Genomic DNA, 12,165 nt, shown 5'->3' on the forward strand with positions numbered 1-12,165 from the left:
TTTAATGGGCACTTCCTGGTGTTACAGCATTTCTTTGGCTCTGGCTGGGTGCCCTGGTTGATTCAGTCCCCCTGAAGTGGAGGTGACATCTGTTCCTAGAGCACAATTCTCCTTTTAGCTTCGTTAATGAGGAATAATTACTCATCCAGAGCTCTGTGTTTCATTTATGGATTTCCTCCCAGTTCCATGTTATCCATGAAGTTCGTAACTTCCAGCTTTCACCTGGGGGTTGCAAATTGGGGAATGTTTGCTCTGAGCACCTCCCCTGCTCCTCAGGAGCTGCCCTTGGGTCACAGTGCTGGTGCCAGAGGCTCAGAACCAAATCCAGAGGGGCTCAGGCAAATCCCACTGGGCTCTGAATCCCAATTTTCCCATTGGGAAAATGCTTTGGAATTAGTGAGGAAGAGAGGAGCTGCTGGCTGCTAGTGAGTGCTGGGTAAAGGGAAGAGGGAATTCTCCTTTTCCTGCTCTTTGATGGATCTGAGGGATGTTCCCAGGAGATCCCACCTGGTTCCTTTTCTCAGGAAAAGGACACTGAGGAGGAGCAGGAGCTTCTCCAGAGGGGTCCTGCTGCCTTCTCCCTTCCCAAGCCGTTCTCCAGGCTGCAAATCTTCATTCCATTTGATTTCCTCATCCTTAAAAGGCTCAGCTGAATTTCAGGAAGGACCCCCAGCCCCAGGGGAGGTTTCAGCTGGTTCCTTTGGGCAGCACAATGTCTGGCAAAGTGGGATCTTGTGTCCTCAGATGGTTTTGGCAGCTGCCAGGAGGTCAGTGATTCCTTTTAGCTCTGCTCAGGCCATCCAAAGGCTCCAGAGGATTTCCAGCCAAAAACTCTCTCTTCCGTTGGAAGTCAGGGCTCATTTTTAGGAGCTGGGAATGATTTAATTCCAGGTGAAGAGGCAGCAAGGTGCTGGCTCAACCTGGAAGTGGGAAATCATCAGTGCAGGAGGTGAGGTGCTAAATCCAAACAATTGCTGGAAGCAGGGAACATTCAGCACATAAATCCACGCAATTGTGCTGGATAGCACAATTAATAGCTGGAGCTGGACAGCACCAGGTCAGCAGTGGGACGAGGGCTCTGAGGAAGTCGTGCAGAAAGTCCAGCTGATGGATTTAGGAGCTCTGAGCTTCCCTGGGGATCGGTGTTGAGTTACTGGGGTGAGACAGGGCTGCTGTGCCGAGCCATTATTCTGCAGGATAATGAACCCAACCCGTGGCACTGCGCAGGATTCTGATGGGCAGAGAGCCCTGAGGGCTGCCAGATCTCCAGTGGGAATCATGGCAAGCTCGGGTGGCTGCTGGACAGAGATCCCTCAGGGTTTATCCCAAATGAGCTGGGAACTTTGGGTTGTTCAGCCTGGGAAAGAGGGGCCCTGGGGCTGACAGGAACGGGGGCGAGAAACTCTTGGAAAGGGTCTGGAGTGCCAGGACAAGGGGGAACAGCTTCCCACCCCCACCCAATCCAGGATTCCATGATCTGGTGTGCTTTAGGAGCTGTTGAAAGGGAGGGGGATGAAATGAGCGCCACAGAGGCGATCCAGGAGGAACTTTCCAAGTGCAGGAAGTGCCCAGGAGTTTCCAAGGGCAGTCTGATACCGTTCAGACCACGAATAAACAAAAAAAAAGCAGAGTTTTCAGAAAATTCTCAAGATTTCCATTCCAGAACATCCAGCAAACGTTGCCCAAGGATGGGTGAGCACTTTCAGCTGCCAGAACTGAGATTGTAAAAGACATTTCTTTCAGTGGGAGTGACCCTGAACTTCCCAGGACAGGTGACAGCAGGAAAGCAGGGAAATGTGTTGTCCTTCTGAGGAGGAGTCAGAGACAGGAGAACCTGGTGCAAATAGAAAAATTAAAAATAATCAAGGGAGTGGCTGCATCCCTAAGTGCTGTAAAGGATAATTCCTTATGTAATCCTGAAAGTGATTCATGTTTTGCTTCCCCTCATTTGTTGTGCAAGAGGCTAATTCGTGTCTGTATTTGTTACAAAGGCACGTTCTGTGGCAAATTAGGTGAACTAATTAGCTTATTACAGACTAAATGAAAGGAGATGGAACCTAAATTAACTATGAGGTTTGGCATGATATGAAGATCCCTTTATTGCACATGAATTCCAGCCCCAACAATCCGAGCAGTAATTACAGGTATTGTTGTCACACGGCAGATGATGAATTACCCACCTCAACAAAGTCCAATTTAATTGGAATTACTGACAGTCCCAGTGGAGCAACCAAAACCTTCCCACCTCCCTGACCTGCAGCCTCGGGGTGGCCAGGCCTGAGTGGAGAAATCCTGATAAAATAAAAAGGGATTGGGAAGCTGAAAGTTTGGCAGGAAGAAATATTTCAGCTGCTTTGCAAAGCGGAGAAACTTTGAGTGGACAATTTCACGTAGGATTTGTAGGAAAGCAAGGCCTCTACTCACACTTTACTCCAGGGGTGATGCTTCTGGCAAAAGTTGAAGGAAAAAGCCCAGGCAGATCCAAGAGGAATGGTTTTGCCATTGGCTGCAGCACTGTCCAAAGGTGCTGTTAATGCCTTGCCCCTCTGTTGCCCCACTCCCAGGAGTCCTGCAGGTTTTGGGAAAGAACCAAAAAGCTGGAATGGAAGGAAAAGGTTTCCAGCTGTGCCCAAAGTCATTTTGGGGCAGTATTTTCAGGAGCTGTCACACTGGGTGCCTGTGTTTTCAGTGTTTGTTGAGCAGAGAAATTTGGGATTTGGGACTAAAAGGAATTTTTTTCCTCCAATGGCTCAGACTTTAAATTGGAGAGTGTGTCAGCAGCGTTTCTCTGTGCTGAATTTGGCAAGAAAAGAGTTTGGAGCTTTTCATTCCCACTGCTTGGAGATGATGCTTTGTCACTCAACTCGAATCTGTTTTGGATCACCGAAAATATTTCCCTGGAAATGACGGGGTTTGAGCTCTGTTGCTGTTGCTTTTTTTAATTTGGTCAGCCAAATAAACAGCACTTGCTGCATTTGAAGAGCTCTCAGGCTGAATACCCCAGCTAAAAATATCCAGCCCTTTTCAAGCAGCTTGGAGCGTGCTTCCAAGAGAGATTTGTTGCCTTTGGAAAAGCTTTGTTTTGAAGGTTGGGAGGAGTTGTGTCGTGTAGGACAGGGCAGAGAGGCCACCCTGATGCCAGCAGTGGTCCCATAACCTGTGGGGGTGCTGGATGGAATTAAAACCTCCTGTAGAGGTAGTGTGGACTTCCAAACCTCAGGAGTTTTGGGAGAGTTTCATCCAACCTCAGTCATGGATTCCTGTGTTTGGAGGAGGAAGAGGGGTCCTGCAGCAGGCCCTGGCCTGAGCTGGAGTCCAGAAAGGAGAGCAGAAAGCTGCTGGTTGTGAGGAACATCAACAACTGATCCAAGAGAATGGCTGCAGCTGTGCCAGGGAGGATCAGGTTGGATTTTAGGGAAGGGTTCTTCCCCCCAGAGGGTGTTTGGGCACTGGAACAACTCCCCAGGGATTGGGCACGGCCCCGAGGCTGCCGAGCTCCAGGAGGGTTTGGACACCACTCCAGGGATGCCCAGGGTGGTGGTGTTGGAGTGTCAGGGTTGAACTCAGCTCCTTCCAGCTCAGGATATTCCATAAGTCCATAATTCTCACAGGGAAACCTCACTTTGCTTTGGTTGCCCCAAATCTGCTCTGTGATGATCTTTCCCCTGAGCCAAAGGTTCAGCTCACCCTGATTTCCCAGCCTGGGCACCCTGATCCTCCCAGATGTGCTTTGGAATCAGTTGTGAAATCCCCTCAGCTGGAAGCAAAGATCTCAGCCTGCCTTTGCTTCCCTTCCCCTCATGGCAAACCCTTCCTCCCCCAGCTGGGCTCTGCCAGAAATCTGGGATTTGTGGGGCTCACAGGGCTGCAGGAGAGCAGTCAAACCCTTCCCTTTGCCAAGGATCCTCCACACAATCCATGGGGACACGGGATCATCATCCCAGCACATCCAGCTCGGGAATATGGGCCGGGCTGGGGTTTGTCGGAGCAGCAGCTGAGGGAAATCAGGGAGGGTTTTCCTGTGGGATGAGGGCCTTGCATTTTTTAGTGGGAAACAACAGCAATTCACCTTCCCTTTGGAGCCAAACTGGGATTTGGGCTGGTTTTTAATCCCAGAGCTACCATTCCATGAGGTTTGGGGGGACAAACAACAGCATCAGTGACATGTCTGACCTCACCCCACGCTTCAATTCCAAAAATTGAATTCTCAAAACCCACCAAGAGCTGCCAGCACTGCCCAGGCATTGCATTTACGGGAACAGATTTGACAGCTCAGGAGCCCAAGACAGGGAAATAAGCACAATTTCCTTTTTTTCCATCATTTAGGACCACTTTTCAGAGCAGATTCCTGCTTTGCAAGGCTCAATTTATAAAGAAATGACAAGGCCTCGAAGTGAAAGGAAAAGCATCTGTTCAAAGGATGTTACCCAATGTAATAAACCTGTTTTTCTGGCCACAGAGGTTCCTTAACGAGATGTTTCGGGAGGAAATAATTAAAATTGTGACGTTGGCTTCAAAAATAGGGATTTGATTATCTGCCAAGCTCGCTCTGCTGTGGAATATTCCCTGGAATATTCACTGGGCAGTGCTTGGGAGCCAAATCCATGTTGCCCAAGAGGGTGGAATTCAGATAAGAGCCTTTCAGAAATAGAAGCTAAAGGCCTTATAAAACTTCCTGAAGCCATCAGAGTAATTAATAACTCTCACAATTTATAGCACTGGGTCCCATCTTGATAAGTTTGATGAAAATAAAATATCAAAAAGCCTAGCAGCAGGGCCAGGGGAATGAGGACATAAAAAGTAAATGACCCCAAACGCTCACAGCCATCCTCAGAGTTGCTGTTGGGTTCAGGATAATTGATTTGGATGCAGATAATTCCCATTTTTTTTCCCCCCAAAGGACTCAATTTAGGCCAAAGAAAAAGCTGCTGAGTGCAAATTAGAGATGTCAGTCAAGATGAAGTCTTCAAATGTGGGTTTCTCTGGGTTTCCAGAGCTTCTCCTGCCTCAGCCAGGCACTGAGCTCAGCCAGCAATCCTGGAATCAGAAGGAATTTCTGGTTGCCAGAGCTGTATTTTATCAGGATTTTAATAAGGGAGAGATGCTGATTTTGGGTGCTTGCTCAGGGAGGCTGTCACTCCAAATGAAGTTTGTTCAAGTAATCAGAGCAGGGAAATCTTGCCATGAGACAGCTCCAGGCTGGAGTTTTGTGTGCTCTGACTGGGTTCTGATCTTCCCAGGCTCGCTCCACGCGGCAACTTTCCAGCCTTCCCTTGACTGCTCCGTGGCACCTGGAGGTGGGTTTGGAGCTGCAGCCCTGGCACCAGCCCTTGGTGCTTTCTAGCAGCCAGGAATTCAGCCCTTGACTAATGCAAGTTGGAGTCTGAACGAGGTTTTCTCCCCTGGATGATTCTTTTTGCTCTTTGTTATCTGACACTGGAGAAAAAAAAAAAAAAAAAAACGTCCTGCTCTCGAGTCGGCTGCAGCCAAGAACTTGCAAAGATTTTGGCAGAGCTCAAAGGAAAGGGGGTTTATGATGAAAACTTCTCGACACAATAAAAGAAATCGTTCTGTGCAAGCTCTGAAGTGACCCCAGAAAAAGCAGAGTAAGCCTGCTGCCTCCCTGGGAGCACTGAGGAGGTCTGAGTTAATTGCCAGCGTCTTTAATCTCCATTTCCCTCGTGATTTTCACTCTGGAGTTTTAGATTGACTCTGATTAGCTTGCCTAGAAGATCTGATTCTGTCCCCAATTACTCTCCTATAAATCAGACAAGCATCTTTATTACAGCTGATGAAATTACTGTGGCATGAGCAGAGCAGGGGGATCAGAATCAGCAAAGACCTAAAAAAATTAAATCTGATTGGGTTTTGTCCACGCTCATCCTGCTCCTGTGAGTCAGGTGCTTGGGGAGTGTTCAAGCCAAGCATCAGTGGAATCAAAATCTGTCTGTGTGTTCCCCTGAGGGAGTTTTCTGTTAAATTCTGGCAGTGAGGGGAGAGAGAATTGGACAAAACTGAAAGATTTACTGCTGTTAATGGGAGAGAAATTATTTTTCCCAACCCTGGGGAAGGGGTAAAGAACTGGAGGAGCAGGGAAGGACCTGAGCATCACCCAGGAGCTGAGTGGGGTGAGAGGACAGCCCTGCTCTCCTGGCAAGGCAGAAATCTTTCCCAGGTACCTCCTGTGCCCCAGGTGAGGAGCAGGAGCAGCACCTCCAGCACCACCTTGCCAATCATCTTAATTGAATCTCCCAGCTCTGGCCCTGCAGCTGCTGATTTTCCTGTGCCTTGCACATCTTTCCCATCAGAGCAGAATTAGGAGCGAGTTCTCACCCTCTTATCTGGCTGATAAATAATTGTGGGTTGTGTTGGTGGGAGCCTTTGAACTGGAGCCTTTGGAGAGGCTCTGCAGTGGGGCCCCGTGTGAACAAGCAGGGCTTGAGCAGCTTTAATTACTGAGAAGGGATTGCCCAGATTGGGAAGCACCAGGAATGTGCACGGGGCTTTGGGAGACATCCCTGGAAGGCTTGGAAGGGCAGTTAAGTGGATCAATCAGAGTGAGGATGAAGAGAGGAGAAAGTCCTTTCTCCTCAGTGGAAGAAGCAAAGCAGTGCTGAAAAAACATCCACGGGGAGAGATGCTGGAATCCCACAGGGCTTTGGGCTGGGGAAAAAACCCCTCCACTTTGGACAGGGACACCTTCCACCCCCTCCAGGCTGCTCCAAGCCCCTCCAAGCTGGCCTGGAACACGTCCAGGGATGGGAGCTCAGCTGCTCTGAGGAGACACGGGTGGGATCAAAGCAGCAAACCTTGTGCAGGTGCCCCAGTTTGGCTTCCAAAACCAGTAAAAGGCTTTAGCTGGGGGTTTATAGAGCTCTGCTTCCCATTTCCAGGGCCTTGCTGGGGGTGTGCATTTTTCCTTGGATCAGGGGAAAATGACCTCGGGAAGTCCTTGAAATCCAGCAGGAATGAGGCTGGAAGGAGCCCAGCCCTTGCAGGTGGCTGTGCACGTGTTGTCCTGCGTTTCCCCAGAGCTTCGGGATTAAAAACTCTTGCTGGATGTCTGGGAGCTTCCTCTTTTCCAGGAGGGCTGCTGCTCCTGGATCCTGGCAGCCCAGGAATGAATCCCCCAACGTGTCAAACACCAGCACAAGCCCCAGAGGTCTCTTTGTCCCTCCTGCATCCCCCTGCCTGACAAGCGAGCAGTAAATAACACAAATTCTAATTACACCTGGAATATTCAGAGAGCTGGATGAGCATTTTCACCCTCCAGAGGAGGAACAGGAGGTGCTGATTGATTCTTGTGGGAAATGCTGCCTCTCATGCAACAAAAATATCCCTCCAAGGCTTGGTGGGCCCTCAGCGCTGGCTCAGAAGCCCTCAGGTGACTCCTTTTTTTGCTCTGTGTTTAATTGGTGTAATCCATTGGATTTGAGGATTTCCAGCCAAATCCAAATCCAGTGTAGAGGTGCATCCCATATTTTTGGGGTCCCCGGCTTGGTTTTTCATCCCTCGGTGGGAATGGCTGGAGAATTTTCTGTGCATCCAGAGGGAAGGGAGAGAGGGAAAGGAGGGAGGGAACCTGGGCAGCACAACGGGAACAATTCCTGGGTAAGGGGCACGGATTTGGTGTCACCTCCTGTCACCTCCCTCTGTTCTCCCCTGACCCTACAACAGCTGTGGGAGGCTCAGCAGCACACAGAGCCCTCCCAGACAAGGGACCTGCCCCAAAAGGACTTTGTTCTCTGTAAATGTGCTCAGGGAGAGGCAGGAAAGGGCAGGAGGGGTTTGATTGCTGTGCTTTTCCTCACGGATGAACACCCAGGCAGCTTAACTCCTTCCCACCCCGTGGGAATAATGGCACCACGGGGAAAACGGGGATAAAAACCTGCCTTGGATTGATCCCTGGGGTTAATGATGGGTAAAGAATCCTTGGTTTTGTTAAAGCTGTCTGTGGCATGGGATGGAGGGGCTCTGAGGTCCTTTCCAAGCTGAAGCACTCTGGAATTCTGGAATTCTGGGAAGCAAAGCTTTGCTGAGTGCTGGCTGATCAGCGAGGGTGGGATGTGGAAGAGCAGCTGATGGATGTGAGGAGCAGCAGCAGAGGTGGGAGCAGTTTGTAAAGGCAGCCAAGGTGTCAGACCTGATCCCCGCCAGCCTTTAACAGCCCTGACACAGGAAACAGCTGCAGGGACAAATTTCACAAATTATCTCCTCCTTGGCAGATGAGCTTGGTTGGTTTTAGCTGTGCTGCCTCCTCACTCGGTGGGGGTGAACCTCCATGAGCTTCCACACGGGAATAAGGTCAGAAAATTGCTGGGAAAACATCAGCATTTTGAATTGAGGGTGAGAAATCCCAAAGAGGCAGCAGCTGCTCTGTGGGTTCCGATGCTTGTGTGAATGTGTGGTCGTGTCCTGAAGATCCTTATCCAGGAGTTTCCTTCTGTTCCTCGAGTGAAAAAAAACCCAGGGAATTCATGGATTCGTGCCTGACTTCCCTGCAAGGTTTTAATCACTGCTTCAGGGTTTGTGGATCAGCTTTTGGGGCACACCAGGCAGAAAATCCCCTACACCCACCAGGCCTGAGCATTCTCTCCCCACAGCAATTCCTTCCCTGCAAACATGGTTTAAATCAGGGATGATGCCGCTGGAATTGTGGGGTTTCCCAAGACCCCCCAGGCTCACGTGGGGTGGTGAGTGGGGGGATGTCACTGGGAGTGGGTTCAGACAGGAGCTCGGATTCTGATGGAAATCGCACTTCCAGCATGGAATTTCAGCTCTAGTAGCAAGCCAGCACTGGAAGTTTGGGGTATTTTATCTAAATAAAAAGTGTAAATTACGTGGCGGAGCTCGCTTTGCTCTGCACACAGCCTGGGTGGTGTTAATTAAACCCTCAGCTGCTTTTTTTAGTGGAAGGAAGGCTGAGAAAACGAGCCTTAAATCAAGTCTACATTTAATTAAAGCCTCTCTTCCATTCAGATGCTCTCCCACTATGATAGTGGTGGTGCAGTTGGAATGCTGAGCCAGGAGGAATCAACAAGGAAATTGGGTTTGCAGCAACAAAATGAAGTCAAAATGTGGGAATTTTCTGGGTTACATTACAAAACCAGCAACTTGAGGTAAAACTCCAGATCTCTGCAGGGAAAGGAGGGGGTTTTTTTTGGGATTTTAATCCCTCCTTGGAATTTCTTTGCCTCAGAACCAGTGCTTCAGGTGTTTATGTGACTGTTTCATGGTTTTTATTGTTCCAGATTTCTGTAGGAACCTCAGGCCAGTCCTTGGCCACATTCCTTCTCTCTTGAACAAACTTGGGATGGATCCCAAGGGTTTCTGTGGAGGCATGGGTACCTGGCCCTATGGGAAAATTGATATTTAACAACTTTTGGGGTGACTTTTGTCCTCACACTCTTCTTCTCTGTCTCCCTGTAGGTGATAACCCTGGAAGGATGGGTGGACATCATGTATTACGTGATGGATGCGCACTCTTTTTACAATTTTATATATTTTATATTGCTTATCATAGTAAGTATGACCTGGCAGATTCTCCTTTTCCTTGTCCTTGGGGGGTGAAGTTGTTCCCTGGTTTTTTCCACAGGGAAGAACCAGGCAGGATTCAGGGCTTGTCTTCCCACTCTTGGTCTTGTCACCTGGATGTGTCTGTGCCCAAAAATCCAGGTTTTTCCTCCTTTAACCTCCTCAATGTGCCAGAGGAAGCCTCATTTCTTTGGAGGGCCCTCAAACTTTTGAATTTCACCTGGAACCCTTTAAATAATAATGATTCTTGTAGCAGCAGTGCACCTCTCTGAGCTCTCACATTCTTAAAATATCACCCACTGGAGGTGCTGGGGGTTGTCTCCAGAAGCTGCCAGTCCATCTCCACAAGGTTCTGGTTTTCCAAAGGGCACAACCTCCTCCAGGAAGTGGAAAACTGAAATATTTAAGACAGGAGGGGAAGGTACCACAAAGATTTCAGGCAGGACATGGGATGGAGGTGTTTAAAAGTGATTTTGTGAGTGGACAGCACTTCCAGGTAACCCTGTCCTTGTCAGGGTGGGTTTGGAGGCCTTGGGAAGTCCAACCAGTTCCCAGCAGCAGTGGGAAAAGCTGGATCAGAGCAGGGTGAGAGTGCCCTGGAGCAGTCAGGGATTCCTGAGCTGGAGCAATGAGCAGAGATTCACGCTCCACTCCCCTGAGCTGTTCTCTCCAAGTGGATCCATGTGGAAAAGCCAGAGGGTGACTCCTGCCCAAGTCACCTGGAGCTGGGAAAGGCACCTCTGCTGCTTCTCTGGCTGATATTACACTCTGAGCAGCACCACAAACCATCTCCACACAGCTTCCCTGAGCATTCACCAGCCAGTTCCAGGTTCAATCCATCCGTGCCCAGGGCTGGCCCTGCCCTGAGGTCAGTCCCTTTTCACCCCTCAGGACACCAATTTCCTGCTGGGAACATTTGACATTTCCCTCCGGCTGATTTAGGAAAATCACTTTGTGGGCTCCAAAGCTGAGGGGAGGGTGCAGCTTTAGGCCACATCACATTCTTGTCCTTGGGACTTGATTTTGAGAGCTTGGTGTCACCCAAGAACACATCAGAGACTAAGTCAGCCCCTCAGGAGCACTGAGTGTCCTGGAGATGCTTTTCTGTGTCAGGGAGCCACAGGAGCACAAGGTCACAGATCCATGGGCCATGACTGTACCCCAAAATGATTTCACACTCTTTTGAGTTGTGAAATGATTGAAGAAGAGAAGAGAATGTGTCAAACCAGCACAAACTGGACTTGAAATCATCTTTCCCTGCAGGCTGGCCAAATTTCAGGGAAAAGTTCTTTACTGGAAGAGTGATTGGGCACTGGAATGGTCTGCTCAGGGAGGGGATGGAATCACCATCCCTGGATGTGTTTAACAAGACCAAGAGGGGAAAATGTGGCACTCAGGGCCATGGTTTGGTTGATGAGGAGGTGTTGGGTCTTAGGCTGGACTCGATGATCTCAAAGGTCTTTTCCAGGCTGGCTCATCCTGTGATTCTGTGAATGTCCAAAGCAACGTTGTGCTGTGTGTGTTTCCTACACCTGTGTTAGCAAATGTCACTGCTTGGAGGAGAGGAGAGTGGAGAAAGCTGTTGCTAAAATAATTGATCGTGCTTCAAAGCAGATTTACCAGCTCAGGCACAAGTTGACAGCACGTTTGGCGAGCAGCCCTGGGATTTGGCACGTTTGGAAATCCCAGGATTGCCGAGAGCCACGTGCGGCGGCGAGGAGCTTCCCTCACTCCGTGCCATCCCCGCTGACTCCTTCCCCTGTCCTCCCCCCAGGTGGGCTCCTTCTTCATGATCAACCTGTGCCTGGTGGTGATCGCCACCCAATTTTCGGAGACCAAGCAGCGGGAGAACCAGCTGATGCAGGAGCAGCGGGCGCGCTACCTGTCCAACGACAGCACCATCGCCAGCTTCTCGGAGCCGGGCAGCTGCTACGAGGAGCTGCTCAAGTACATCTGCCACATCTTCAGGAAGGTGAAGAGAAGGACCATCCGCCTCTACAACAACTGGCAGAGCAAACGCCGGAAAAAAGTCAACCCCAACAGCGGCGGCGGCGGCGGGCAGAGCCAGCGGAGCAGGAGGAGAATCACCTCCATCCACCACCTGATCCACCACCACCACCACCACCACCACCACCACTACCACATCAGCAACGGGAGCCCGCGGGGGCCTCGTGCCAACCCCGAGATCTGCGAGCTGGAGCTGCAGGTGATGAAGCCGGGCCGGCAGCTGATGCTGCCGCCGCCCGCCTCGCCCAGGCCGCAGGGCCCCGCCGGGGCCGTGCACAGCATCTACCACGCCGACTGCCACGTGGAGGGGCCTCCCGGGGGCTGCAGGGCCACCAGTAGCCCTGTGGGCAGCAAACTGGCCAGGCTGGGCGGCCACGGCAGCATGAACTACCCCACCATCCTGCCCTCCCCCAGCGGCAAGGGCGGCTCGGCGGCCCTGCCCAAAGGGAAGAAGAACGGGAGTTCTCCGGCGGCCGTGGGGAACAGCCCAGGGAGTTTGGGCCTGGATTCGTACGGGAAGCTGCAGCAGCTGGTGGGAGAGCACGGTAAGGGCAACCGAGCTGGGATTTTTTTGGGAGAAGGGCAAATGGCTCAAGAGTCGAGGTTTTAACGGCGGCCCTGCGT

General features: G+C 50.6%; 1 protein-coding gene across 2 annotated transcripts in view; it reads left to right on the top strand.

Moving 5' to 3' along the window:
* LOC121350840 (voltage-dependent T-type calcium channel subunit alpha-1H-like) overlaps positions 1–12,165 on the top strand; it is a 108,269-nt gene that overhangs the window by 15,113 nt on the left and 80,991 nt on the right. For both annotated transcript variants that reach the window (XM_041462553.1, XM_041462554.1), the window contains exons 6-7: positions 9,430–9,522; positions 11,309–12,086. In XM_041462553.1, coding sequence (XP_041318487.1) covers positions 9,430–9,522; positions 11,309–12,086 — 871 coding nt within the window. The remainder of the gene's footprint in view (positions 1–9,429; positions 9,523–11,308; positions 12,087–12,165) is intronic.

Source organism: Pyrgilauda ruficollis, unplaced genomic scaffold (genome assembly GCF_017590135.1).
Source record: "Pyrgilauda ruficollis isolate IOZ18807 unplaced genomic scaffold, ASM1759013v1 scaffold16, whole genome shotgun sequence".
Taxonomy (NCBI): Eukaryota; Metazoa; Chordata; class Aves; order Passeriformes; family Passeridae; genus Pyrgilauda; species Pyrgilauda ruficollis.